The sequence below is a fragment of the Coregonus clupeaformis genome, unplaced genomic scaffold (genome assembly GCF_020615455.1).
Source record: "Coregonus clupeaformis isolate EN_2021a unplaced genomic scaffold, ASM2061545v1 scaf0035, whole genome shotgun sequence".
NCBI classification, from domain to species: domain Eukaryota; kingdom Metazoa; phylum Chordata; class Actinopteri; order Salmoniformes; family Salmonidae; genus Coregonus; species Coregonus clupeaformis.
Genome location: NW_025533490.1, coordinates 497,611 through 511,680, shown reverse-complemented (window position 1 = coordinate 511,680; position 14,070 = coordinate 497,611). Strand labels below are relative to the sequence as shown.

Sequence of the window (14,070 nt, the reverse complement as noted above, 5' to 3'; positions counted from 1 at the left end):
GGCTCATGACAGAACCCCCCAGGGGACGGCCCCAGAAGTCCCAAGAGCAACACCACGCCGGGCGGGAGGAGGGGAGCCGGAGGAGGGCTAGAACTCCTCCGAACGGTCCGAGCGAACGCCCTCATCCTCGGAGGAAGCCGGAGGGCCGTGGTCGGGAGATGGGACAGGTCCCGAGACAGGATCAGGCACAGGACAGGAAGCCGAGCGGGCAGGACGGTTAGGGATCCCTCTGGGGCGGCCCCCTACGGATTGCAGGTTGATCAGGATGCCGTTGGTGGAAGGCGGTGATGAGAGTCCTATCCACAATCCGACTAGCTGGCACCCAGGTCCTTTCCTCAGGTCCATAGCCCTCCCAGTCAATGAGGTACTGGAGACCCCCTACCCCTCCGTCTGGACCGAAGCAGGCGGCGGACGGTGTAAACCAGACCACCATCGACGAGCCGTGGAGGAGGAGGACAAGGCGCAGCAGGGACCAGCGGACTCTCATGAATGGGCTTAATCTTAGACACATGGAAAGTGGGGTGCACCCTCATGGAATTAGGCAGTTGGAGCCGGACAGCAGTTGGGCTAATCACTCTTATGATAGGGAATGGGCCAATGAACCGAGGTGCCAACTTCTGCGACTCCACCCTGAGTGGCAGGTTCCTTGACGACAACCACACCCTTTGACCAACATGGTAGGTGGGAGCAGGGATTCTCCGACGGTTGGCCCCGGTAGTGTAGCTGGCAAACGGATCTGAGAAGTGTGGCTCGGGCCTGTGACCAGGTGCGGCGACATCGACGGGCAAACGCAAGTGCAGATGGGCAAGTAACCTCCCCTTCCTGACTGGCAAATAGAGGAGGCTGGTATCCATAAACACATTGGAAAGGGGACATACCGATGGCAGAGCAGGTCAGAGAATTGTGTGCGTACTCCACCCATGTCAATTGCTGCGACCAGGAGTGGGGGGTTGCGTGAAGTCATGCATCGCAGTGCCTTCTCGAGCTCCTGATTTGCCCGCTCTGACTGCCCATTGGATTGGGGATGGAATCCGGAAGTCAGACTGACTGTGGCTCCCAGCAGGTGACAGAACTCCTTCCAAAAAGCGGAGGAGAATTGTGGACCACGGTCAGAAACTACATCCTTTGGCAGTCCGTGGATCCGGAAGACGTGTTCCAGGACCACCTGGGCGGTCTCCTTGGCGGTTGGGAGCTTGGGGAGGGGAATGAAGTGTGCCATCTTGCTGAATCGGTCAACTATGGTGAGAATGACGGTCTTGCCCCTTGAAGGGGGCAGCCCCGTGACAAAGTCAAGGGCGATGTGAGACCAGGGACGTCTGGGCACAGGCAGGGGCTGCAGCAATCCGGCTGGGGGCTGGCAGGACGACTTGTGTTGGTTGCAGATGGGGCAGGCTTGGACGAATTCCCGTACATCCTTTCTCAGAGCGGGCCACCAGAACCTCTGGGCGAGCAGGTTGTAAGTGCGGGTGGAGCCAGGGTGACAAGCTAGGCGGGAGTCATGTCCCCACTGAACGACCTGGGACCTTAGGTTTTCGGGGACAAAAAGGCGGTCAGCTGGGCAAGTGCTGGGACCGGGCTGGTTACGGAGAGCTTCCAGCACCTGTTCCTCAACAGCCCAGGTCAGAGCTGCTACGATGCAGGGACTTGGCAGAATCGACACAGGATCCTTGGAGGGGTTGTCATCCTTCTGGAATTGACGGGAGAGGGCGTCTGGCTTGGTGTTGCGTGATCCAGGCCGGTATGACAGAGTGAAATTAAACCTGGTGAAGAACAGGGCCCAGCGGGACTGCCTGGAGTTCAACCGTTTGGCCGTGCGGATGTACTCCAAGTTCTTATGATCGGTCCAAACGAGAAATGGAATGGTGGACCCCTCCAGCCAGTGACGCCACTCCTCCAAGGCAAGCTTCACAGCCAGCAGCTCTCGGTTCCCTATGTCGTAATTGCACTCAGAGGGGGACAACCGACGTGAGAAAAAGGCACAGGGATGGAGCTTCCTATCCTCCGCAGCCCACTGAGAAATCACAGCACCAACTCCCACATCCGAGGCGTCCACCTCCACAATGAATTGCCGGTCCACGTCAGGCATCTGGAGGATGGGAGCGGAGGTGAACCTTACCTTGAGGGTACTGAAGGCCTTGTCGGCTGCTGGGGTCCAGGTGAAGGGTTGCTTGGTGCTGGTTAGAGCAGTGAGAGGGGCAGCAACGGTACTGTAGTTCCGGATAAACTTTCTATAGAAGTTAGCAAACCCCAGAAACTGTTGCAGCTTCTTTCTGTTCTCCGGAACTGGCCATGACGTGACTGCTGATACTTTGGCAGGATCCATTTGGATACTTCCCTCTGCCACTATGTACCCCAGGAAGGCCACTGTCTTGACGTGAAACTCACATTTCTCTGCCTTGGCGTAGAGGGAATTCTCCAGAAGACGATGAAGGACTTGCTGGACATGGCGGGTGTGTTCAGACAGGTTTCTGGAGTAGATTAAGATGTCATCCAGGTAAACGAAGACAAACTTGTTTAACATGTCCCGCAGTACATCATTCACTAGAGCCTGGAACACAGCAGGAGCATTGGTGAGGCCAAAAGGCATAACCAGATACTCGTAGTGGCCTGTTGGTGTATTGAATGCGGTCTTCCATTCATCTCCCTCCCGGATCCGCACTAGGTGGTAAGCGTTTCTGAGATCCAACTTGGTAAAAACAGTGGCTCCCTGGAGCAACTCAAAAGCAGAGGTGAGCAGAGGGAGAGGGTAACGGTTTTTCACTGTGATGTCGTTGAGTCCCCTGTAGTCGATGCAGGGGCGAAGAGATCCGTCCCTCTTCCCCACAAAGAAGAAGCCAGCACCAGCCGGAGATGAAGATGAACGGATCAATCCTGTGGACAGAGAGTCATTGATGTAGTCCTCCATGGACCTTCTTTCAGGAGCAGACAACGAATAAAGACGGCCCCTTGGAGGGGCTGTTCCAGGGAGGAGGTCGATGGCACAGTCGTACGGTCGGTGAGGGGGCAGAGATGTGGCTCTTGCTTTGTTAAACACTTCTCTGAGACCATGGTAGCATTCTGGGACATGGGAGAGGTCAGGGGCGGAGTTAGTAGGTACTGGCCGAGGGGGGAGTGCGGCAGCAAGCAGGCAGGTTCGGTGGCAGTCCTCTCCCCACTCCCTGATCACCCCGGTCACCCAGTCGAGCTGAGGGTTGTGCCGGGCGGAGCCATGGGTAACCCAGGATGAGGGGTTGGCCTGGAGAGGGGAGCAGGTGAAACTGGATAGTTTCTTGATGGTTTCGGACAGACCCATCAAGACCGGGGCCGTGACATGAGTGACCGATCCGAGTAAGTGTCCGTCCAGTGCCCGGGCAGGAATAGGAGGTGTCAAACGGAGGTTCTCCAGTCCCAGTTAGCGTGCCAGCTTGATGTCCATTATGTTGGCTTCGGGCGCCAGAATCCACCAGAGCAGCCAGGGTGTGAGTAGAGTCAGAGAGGCGGAGGTGAACTTGCAGCAAGGGTTTGCGGTCGGAGGACTGGATGGTCATTGAGCTCAACCGGACTCCCCCTATGCCCGGTGAGCTTCGGCTTTTAAAGGGCAGGTTACCACACGATGTCCATCACCTCCACAATAGAGGCAGAGGTTTGAGGTGAAGCGGCGCTGGCGCTCTGCAGGAGTGAGAGAGGCTCGCCCAATCTCCATAGGCTCAGACTGATCAAGCTGACTTGGGTGAGTGGCAGTAGCTGACAGGAGCCCAGTCGGATCTCTCCGAATGCCGGTAGTTGGTGGACCTTGGCGCCCCCTCTCACGACGACGGGTCTGTATCCTTCTGTCGATCCGGACAGTCAGTGCGATGGCTTCATCAAGAGTGGAAGGCAGTTCATGGGAGACCAACTGCGTCCTTGATATAGTCAGCCAAGCTATGGAAGAACGCGTCCACCAACGATGGTGTGTTCCAAGAACTTCGTCTTGCCAGGGTTCGGAAGTCGATGGAATGGTCTGCGACTGTACGTCTGCCTTGTCGAATACTGAACAGTTCACGAGACGCCTCTGCGGTGGGTGAATCCAGGTCAAACACCTTCAGCATCTCCTCAGCAAACAGGTCGAAGGTTGCACATGCGGGGGTTTGACGTTCGAACTCTGCTGTTCCCCAGAGTCGAGCTCGGCCCGTCAGGTGAGTGATGGCATACCCGACCCTAGCCCCTCCGTGGCGAAGGTCCTTGGCTGCAAGGAGAACTGAAGTCGGCAGCTAGTCAGGAATGGCCGGACCTGGGTAGAATCGCCGTTGAACCGCTCGGGGTTTCCAATCTTGGGTTCCGGGGCAGCGGCTGAAATGACCGGGGCAGGTAACTCGGAGGCAGGGCTGGTGGGCAGACTGGCTGGGGTAAGGTTGGTGAGGAGTTGGATGATCCTGGCGAGTTGTTGTTGCTGCTGCTGGGACTGCTGCTGGTGCTGCTGGAACTGCTGATGCTGTTGGTGGCCGACCTGAAGCAGAGAGGTGATGTCGCCGCTCATGCGGCCTAGCTCTCTCTCAGTGTGTTCCAGGCGTAGCATGGCGGTGGGTTGCTCAGGTTCTTCGGTTTCCATGTCGGGGGAAGTGTGCGCTGAGTCCATGATGGTCAGATCGTACTGTCACGGTTCAGACAGACGACAAGAGGACCACAATTGCGTCACACCAGAAAGTTTATTAAAACTTAAGGGAAAAGGGAAGTAGGGAGTGAGTGAAGGCTCCAGGGGTTATCCCGTCCAATGTGCTGGGTCTGTGCCCCCCAGTGGCAGCGATGCGTCCGATGACGCCGGTGGTTGGTGGTCCAGAAGTCCTGGGGGAGGAAACACAGACACAACGGGGCGGATGAAACAAGGCAGAAGTACAGTTCAAGGGAAATCCAAATACGTTGTAGCAAGGCAGAAGGCTGGTCAGAGTTACCGGGGTCGAAGAGTAGTCAGGAGTCGTAATGGCAGAAAGCAGGTCTGGTTTTCCTGGGGCAGAAGAGTATCCAAGAATCAGGCAGGTCCGGGGTCACAAAACAAGGGTGAGCCAGAAGCGCGAGCACACAGGTTCCGGGGTGTGAGCTTTGCAGACGATCTGACAAAGGAGAGCTGAAAGACGGGACTTTAAATACTGGGAGAGGTTAGTGGGTAATGCAGCGCAGCTGGCAGAGTAATTAGAGCCGAGCAGAGCAGGGACAGGTGGAGCTCGTTAGGCTGAGTAGAGAGAGAGAGATGAGCAGAGTGGAAGATAGTGGAAACACATTAAGGTGGTAACCCGGTGGAGTGAGAGGGCTCATGACATATTGGAAAGCAGACTGAACCAGGTTTTCCTCTAGGATTTTGCCTCTGCTTAGCTCTATTCTTTTTATCATAAAAAACTCCCAATTCCTTGCCGATGACAAGCATACCCATAACATGATGCAGCCACCACCATGCTTGAAAATATGAAGAGTGGTACTCAGTGATGTGTTGGATTTTCCCCAAACATAACGCTTTGTATTCAGGACATAAAGTACATTTCTTTGCCACATTTTTTGCAGTTTTACTTTGTCTCTTATTGCAAACCGGATGCATGTTTTGGAATATTTGTGATCTGTACAGGCTTCCTTATGTTCAGTCTGTCAATTAGGTTAGTATTGTGGAGTAACTACAATGTTGTGGATCCATCCTCAGTTTTCTCCTATCAGAGACATTAAACTCTGTTACTGTTTTAAAGTCACCATTGGCCTTCCTCTCCAGCAACTGAGTTAGGAAGGACGCCTATATCATTTTATTACACTCCAGTGAGACTCCATAGAATGAATACAGAAATGTCTCCTGCTTGTAAAAGATGTACCTCTGAAAGTGGAACCTATATGCATGTATTTTGGAGTTGTAGAGAGATTACCAGATTTTGTCAATCTATACATACTGCTGCACAGAAAATATTAGATGTACAGTTTGATATGAACCCGTGTCTCTATCTTCTTAATGCCCAGCAGGACTTTGTTCTTGATCCAGACAGAGAAAATGTGTTTATGACTATCACATACTTTGCTAAGAAATGTATTCTCCTACTGTGGGCTTCTAATTCTTCTCCTACATTTAAAAAGTGGATTGACCAGATTGTTGACTTTCTTCCTCTTGAAAAGCTCACTTATGACCTCCGCAAGAGACAGCCCAGGTTTGATAGACTCTGGTCTCCAATAATCAATTATATTTCAAATTGGACAGAGTGAATGGGATGATTAGGGAAATTAGTGTATATACATGTTGTGTAAGGTGCTGTATAAACTAATTATTTGCTTGTTGTCTCAGCTAAAGCTGGAAATAGCTAACATGATCACATATAGTGCTGCTGCAAATTTGTTTGTTTTGTTTTATATTTTATTATATTATATTATTTATGCCTGCCACATCTGTGAATGTGAAATGTAATAAAACGTCACAAAACTTTAAATTAAAAAAAATCCACTTTGATATTATGGGGTATTGTGTGGAGGCCAGTGACCGAAATTATCAATTTAATCCATTATAAATTCAGGCGGTAACACAACAAAATGTGGAAAATGTCAAGGGGTGTGAATATTTTCTGAAGGCACTGTATATACTTGTCCTCACATGGAGGGAGCCATTTATTGAATACATCTATGTGCTGTTCTAATGAGATGTCCATATTAATTGGCAACCCTGTGAGTGAAAGGGAGGGGACCGGGTGCGTGGAACTCAGGCTTATCGCACAAACACAAAAGAGCTTTTCAGAGAGCAGAGAAAGAGTGCATTGTGTGTAATAACATTGGTCTTTGTTTTACGAGGAAGCTCAGACTCAATACATTCTTATGACATCTCCTTTGAAGAGGGACGAGCTAGCCTCTTTAACTCATGATCACATGGCGGTAGCCCCCTAAGAATACTAGATCCATCCATCCACCTATGATATCTTAGTGAATATTATCAAAGGTGAACCTGAAGTTTGGTGAAATTGTGCTGCTTTATAATTGCCTATTTATACAGTATATTGTATTATAAATACTTGCATGATGTAAAGACTTGTTTGTTGTTGTTTCCCTTGTTTTATATGTCAACACAGCAAATAAAATAGTATTGGTCGTGTACACGTTTTGCAGATGTTATTGCAGGTGCAGCGAAATGCACCGTATATCAATGGCTGTTAACATAGTCAAAACATTGGTTGATACTGTGACTTGCTCTGTCTGGAATGATTATCAACATGCCAGAGTAGTGAGGTAGTTAGAAACCAGTATCGTACTTAACTATAATGTTATAATTCTCTCAGTGATTAATTGTCACACATTTGCAGTCACATAGTCGCCTGAGAAATGTAAAGAAAATGAGAAAAACCTAGCCTAAATTTTTTTTTTTTATAAACCCTTTCGAAAGAAATCTTGAACAATGGTTTACAAATTGACTCATTGCGTAGACCTACTTCTCAAGATCTAAATTTGATGCGCTTGTAAATTATGTTTTCAAATAAAGATGGGAACAAGCGCGCATGACACATTCACAAACTTCATCATCTCGTACAACACAAGGGGTTTCTTTTGACACGTCTCTCTTACCTCAAGTTTGTCTGCATACTGTTCATGAACTGTGTCGCGCTGTTCCTTCAACTGACGATTTTCCAAAAGCAATGCATTTCCCAGCTGGGCCGCCAAAAGGACGTCTTCCTCCTTTTGATTTAAAGCAGCTAAAAGTTCATTGGGGTCTTGATAATCAGATATTTCTTCCGCATCATAATCCAAATAAAAATCATCCTCCAATTCAACTTCCATCTTCTTCGGTTTGAAACTCCATTTACCAAGTCGATCCATAGCTCCTGATTTTATGGAAATAACCTAATAATAATATTTGATATTTAAAATCTAAAAACCTAACATTGTGCCATATTTGTCAACTCAGTCATTCAGTTTCATTGTAACAACTATTTAGCGGTTGCCTAAGCCCCGGTGCGCTTTACCACAGCCTATGTGCGAATGAACCTGTGGTTTGACAAGCCGGTCTCTCCAGTATGATGCGAGTCAAAGTAGACTGGTCCCCAGGGAATCCATTGCACCTTAAACCTGCGCGTCCCGACGCGGCGCTGTGCAACAGTTGCCTTTCGGAAGTCTGTTTGTACCACCCTAAACATATACATTTGACACTTCAAATCAGTTACTGTCCGCTGCAATAAAAGTGTGCTAACCTAACATTTTCATCCCAATTAGAAAATGGTTTATTATTATTATTGTCCAATAACTGACTAAATCAGATTGCTATTCAATTGGCCTAACTAATAGTCACCTATTAGATATAGAGTATTAGACATTTGTTGACCTTCCCTCTCTGTCATCTTCATGATGCCTCTGTCTCAGTCATGTTCTCTTTCATACCAGTGAGTCAGTCCTTGAACAAACGGCACCCTGTGTGGACAGATCCAGAGCTAACCCCTGCTGAGTTGCAGTCCAGCCCGTGTCTGCATTGGGAACGTGTCCCGCTCCTTTGTATAAGCACTACCCTGTGGTCAGAGGTCAGCCCCAACAAGGCTTGAGGGAGCAGGGGCCAGCGGCACCACAATAAAAGACACAGCATCCTGATGCATGGCACTGCCATTGTTTCCAGGGCATCTGTACATATGCCACGGAAGGGGGGGCTCACATGGAGACTGTACATCAAGGCTTGTCTGCTCTGAAGCCTATTGTTCCCATTGTCTCTGCGCAATTCATAGGCTCCTGATTAAAGGGATTGTGCCGAAAGCGTGGCAGGGTGCCACACATGGGCCCTAAGCACTAAATAAGGGGACTCAAGGACTAGGCTATACAGAGAGGTATCACAGTATGAGGTCTGCGAGGACACACATATCCTTGCCTACTCAGAGTCAATGGTCTCTATAACAGACAGCACAATCAAATTTTTTAAATCTATAACTAACTTTTATTTGAAAGCTAATGTATCCCTGTGAGGTCTCTGATATAGAAGGTTGCAAGTGATTAAGTTGGTGCTATCAGTCTTCCTTGGTTGCTGAACAGTAAATGTAAATGTAAAAATGAACAGTCTAACTAGGCTACACTAGCCTTCTGTATGAAAGATTATGAACTAAGGTTCATAATCCAAGGTTCCCTTGGAGAGTTCATCAATGAGCTTGACGCCTTGATAAATTCCTTTCCTGTGGATGGCTCACCCCTCACAGTTCTGGGTGGCTTTAACCTCCCTACGTCTGCCTTTGACTCATTTCTCTCTGCCTTCTTCTTTCCACTCCTTTCCTCTTTTGACCTCACCCTCTCACCGTCCCCCCCCCTACTCACAAGGCAGGCAATACGCTTGACCTCATCTTTACTAGATCCTGTTCTTCTACTAATCTCACTGCAACTCCACTCCAAGTCTCCGACCACTACTTTGTATCCTTTTCTCTCTCGCTCTCCTCCAACACTACTCACTCTGCCCCTACTCAGATGGTAATGTGCCGTCGCAACCTTCGCTCTCTCTCTCCCGCTACTCTCTCCTCTTCCATCCTATCATCTCTTCCCTCTGCTAAATCCTTCTCCCTCCGATCTCCTGATTCTGTCACGAGTTACAAAGCCAGAACCCAGAAGCAGACCAGGACAAGGTAAGTTGAAACGAAGGTGAGTGTTTATTTACAAAGTCAAGAGTGATGCTGAATAATCCAGGGAACAGAGCGGGCGGCGTTGATTAGTTGTTGGGGGTGCAGTGGTTGATCCAATCATGGCTCGGCAGCCGCCGACCACCAGGCAGAGGTTGGATGAAGGTTCCGGACGAGTGACTGCAGATGGAACAAAACGGAGGTAAGTAAACAACAAACCAACAAGGTGCAAAACAACAAAACTAACGCTAGAAGCTCTAAGACTGATACTCTGGTAAACCTACTGTTCATGGCTAACGATCCGGCAGGGAATGGATGTTAGGCCAGAGCCTAAGAAGGGTGATGATCAGGACCAGGTGTGCAGATTGCTGATGGGATGCAGGTGCGGAAATCAAGAGAGCTCCCCGGAGCGTTCCAGAACCCTCGGGAAACTGGAGATCACGAGCAGAAAAACTAGTCCACAGACAGGACCCGACTCAGACTGCCGGGATCGTTACAGTACCCCCCCTCCGACGAACGCCACCGGGCGGACTCCCGGAGCGCCAGGATGGAGGCGGTAGAAGTCACGGATGAGGTCAGCATCTAGGATCTGTCGCCGCGGAATCCAACTCCTCTCTTCAGGACCATACCCCTCCCAGTCCACGAGATACTGGAAACCCCGGCCCCGCCCGTCTGGAATCCATGATGCGTCGCACCGTGTAGGCAGGACCACCTCCGATCATCCGAGGAGGAGGAGGAGGAGGCGGAGGAGGCAACAGAGGACTGAGGAAAACAGGCTTGAGGCAGGAGACATGAAAGGTGGGATGGACTCTGAGCGTCCTCGGGAGTTTGAGTCGAACTGCCACCGGATTGATCACCTTCTCCACCACAAACGGGCCAATGAACTTCGGTAACAACTTCCTAGACTCAGTCCGTAAAGGAAGATCCCGTGGTGGCCAACCAGACCCTATCTCCGATGGTATAGGTGGGAGCGGGGATCCGGCGACGATTCGCCTGGAGCTGATACCGGTCCGAAACTCCTAAGGAGTGCCTTTCTGGCCCGATGCCAGGTCCGGTGGCAACGACGAATATGGGCCTGAACAGAAGGCACTGAGAGCTCCTTCTCCTGAGAAGGGAACAAGGGAGGTTGGTAGCCATACAGGCACTGGAAGGGAGACATCCCAGTGGCAGATGTAGGGAGAGTATTGTGGGCATACTCAACCCAAGGCAACTGAGAGACCCAGGAGGTGGGGTTGGAAGAGGCCAGGCAGCGTAGCGTGGATTCCATCTTCTGGTTGGCTCTCTCCGCCTGACCATTAGATTGGGGGTGAAAACCAGATGTGAGACTGACTGTAGCTCCAATGGCCAAACAGAAGGACTTCCAGACAGCAGAGGTAAACTGAGGGCCACGGTCGGAAACGATATCACTGGGCAAACCGTGGACCCTGAAAACCTCCCTAACCAGGATCTCGGACGTCTCCGAGGCAGAGGGAAGCTTGGCAATTGGCACAAAGTGGGCGAACTTGCTGAATCTGTCCACGATAGTCAGAACGACCGTGTTCCCCTCAGAAGCGGGCAACCCAGTGACAAAGTCCAGGGCCAGATGCGACCATGGTCGCCGGGGAATAGGAAGGGGGTGAAGTAGTCCAGAGCTGGGCCGATTGGTACTCTTATTCTGCGCACACACTGGACAGGCAGCAACATAACCCCGAGTATCCTCGGCCATGGCAGGCCACCAAAAACGTCTGCGAAGAAACGCCATCGTCCGAGCCACGCCAGGGTGACAAGCCATCTTGCTGGCGTGGGACCATTTGAGGACCGCAGGGACGAACCGACTCAGGCACAAACAACCGACCGGGTGGACCGTTACCGGGACCGGGCTGCGTCCGAAGGGCCGCCATCACCTCCTCCTCAATCTTCCACCTAACAGCTCCCACGACGCAGTTCCGGGGAGAATTGTCTCGGTCTTGGACCCACTCTCCTCCGTCTTGGAGAACATCCGAGACAAGGCGTCCGCCTTGCCGTTCTTAGATCCAGGTCGGAACGTCAGGGAAAAAATTGAATCGTCCGAAGAACAACGACCACCTGGCCTGACGGGAGTTGAGACGTCTAGCCGATTGCACGTAAGCAAGATTCTTGTGGTCAGTCCAGACAATAAACGGTTGCTCCGCCCCCTCCAACCAGTGGCGCCACTCCTCCAAGGCAAGTTTCACCGCGAAGCTCCCGGTTACCCACATCGTAATTCCTCTCCGCAGGCGAAAGGCGACGAGAGTAGTAGGCGCAGGGATGGAGTTTACTGTCCGTGGAGCATCGCTGCGACAGGATGGCGCCAACTCCCCACATCAGACGCGTCCCACTTCAACGACGAACTGACGGGCCGTGTCCGGTTGAGAGAGAATCGGTGCGTTGGTGAATCGCCTCTTCAAATCCAGAAACGCTTCGATCCGCCTCCGGATTCCACTTGAAGCTCCTGATACTGGAAGTCAAGGCAGTTAACGGAGCGGCCACACGGCTGTAATCCCCGGATGAATCTGCGGTAGAAATTGCAAACCCCAAAAAATCTCTGGAGCTGCAATCTCGTATCGGGCTGGGCCCATTCCAGGACCGCTCTAACCTTCTCCTGGTCCATCCTAATCTCTCCCCTGGAGATGATGTACCCGAGAAAGGATGTCGGTGGGCGTGAAACTCGCACTTCTCGGCCTTCACGAACAGGCGATTCTCCAACAATCGCTGCAGAACCTGCCGGACATGCTGGACGTGGTCGGAAGGTTCCTTCGAGAAGATCAGAATGTCATCCAGATAAACAAACACAAAGAGACCGATCATATCTCTCAGGACGTCGTTCACCATACTCTGGAATACCGCTGGAGCATTGGTCAGTCCAAACGGCATCACCTGATACCGAGTGACCCATCGGTGTATTGAAACCCGTCAACCACTCGTCTCCCTCTCTGATCCGGGACCATGTGATACGCATTGCGTAGGTCTAGCTTGGTGAACACCGTAGCACCCTGTAAGGAGTCGAAGGCAGAACTCATCAAGGGCAGGGGATACTTGTTCTTGACCGTGATGTCATTCAACCCCCGATAATCAATACACGGTCGAAGAGAGCCATCCTTCTTACCCACAAAGAAGAATCCTGCCCCCCAGGGGGTGATGACGAGGGACGAACGAGACCAGCAGCTAGGGACTCCTTGATGTAGGTCTCCAAAGCCTCACGTTCAGGGCGGGAGATACTGTATAACCTTCCCTTGGGGTAGACAGCTCCAGGGAACAGGTTGATGGCACAATCATATGGTCGGGTGGGGAGGGAGTGACAGAGCCTTCTGCTTACTGAACACTTCCCCCAAATCGTGATATGTCTCGGGAACCAGGGACAAATCTGGGGGTTTAGCCTCAATCACCTGACTGGGAACCGAATGGGGACAGGCAGTCTTGAGACAGTTAGCATGACAATCAAGGCTCCAACTCGTTACCTTGCCCGTCACCCAATCGAACGTGGGATTGTGTTCCTTCAGCCAGGGGTATCCAAGGACCAGAGGAACATGGGAAGACGGCAGAATGAAGAATGAAATCATCTCCGAATGATTCCCCGACAACAGCATCTTAACCGGTTCAGTCCTCATCGTGATACGTGCCAGACTACTGCCGTTCAGAGTGGTCGCTTCAATGGCTTCCGGCAATTGCTCCTTGGAAAGCCCCAGCTGTTCCACCAACTCGGCATCAAGAAAGCTTCCATCGGCACCTGAATCGATAAAAGCGTTAATCGCTAAGCTCTGATTCCTGTTCACAAGGGTAGCCGGGAAACGGGGTCTGACAGAGGTATTGAGAGGTCGAAACTGGCTCGCTAAAAGTCCTCCCAACTTTAGCGAGCCGCGCAGTTTGGACGACCGCCGGGAACAGGTGGCGAGGTAATGTCCCGAACCACCACAGTAGAGGCAACAGTTAGTCCTACGTCTGAGTTGGCGTTCCTCCTTGGTTAACCCGTGCCGCCCTACTTGCATTGGTTCCGAATCGGAGACAGGACCTCTCCACTAATCCTGTGTGGTGGACGATGATCGACGTATTCTGGTCCAATCCCCGACCCGACTGGAACCTGAGAAGCTGATCGATTGGACGGACCCCATTGCTTCTCCCTCCTTCGCTCTCGGACTCGATTATCCACCCGAATAGACAAGGCTACCAAGCTGTCCAGGTCACTAGGCTCCGGATAGGAGATCAACTCATCCTTGAGCTGCTCCGACAGACCCTGGTAAAAGGCCGCTTGCAGAGACTCCTCATTCCACCCACTCTCCACAGCCAACGTCTTGAACTCGATCACGAAGTCGGCCACGCCACGCAGTTCCTTGGTGAAGCGAAAACAGGCGCCTAGCTGCGTCCCCTCCCTCGGACGGAATGGTCGAAAAGCTTCCTCAGCTCGGCCGTGAACCCCTGGTATGAAGCCATGCAGGGGTCTTGTCGTTCCCAAACGGCTGAAGCCCACTCCAGCGCTCGACCACGCAGCAACTCAATCACAAAGGCTATCCTAGCCTTGTCTGTGGCA

At 51.4% G+C, this 14,070-nt stretch overlaps 1 protein-coding gene across 1 annotated transcript in view; it reads right to left on the bottom strand.

Moving 5' to 3' along the window:
* The window catches only part of LOC121566118 (BICD family-like cargo adapter 1), a 49,073-nt gene extending 40,960 nt beyond the window's left edge, over positions 1 to 8,113 (bottom strand). Inside the window, exon 1 of the mRNA XM_041876315.2 lies at positions 7,531 to 8,113. Coding sequence (XP_041732249.1) covers positions 7,531 to 7,782 — 252 coding nt within the window. The 5' untranslated portion in view covers positions 7,783 to 8,113. The remainder of the gene's footprint in view (positions 1 to 7,530) is intronic.
* Between the last annotated feature and the right edge of the window lie 5,957 nt (positions 8,114 to 14,070).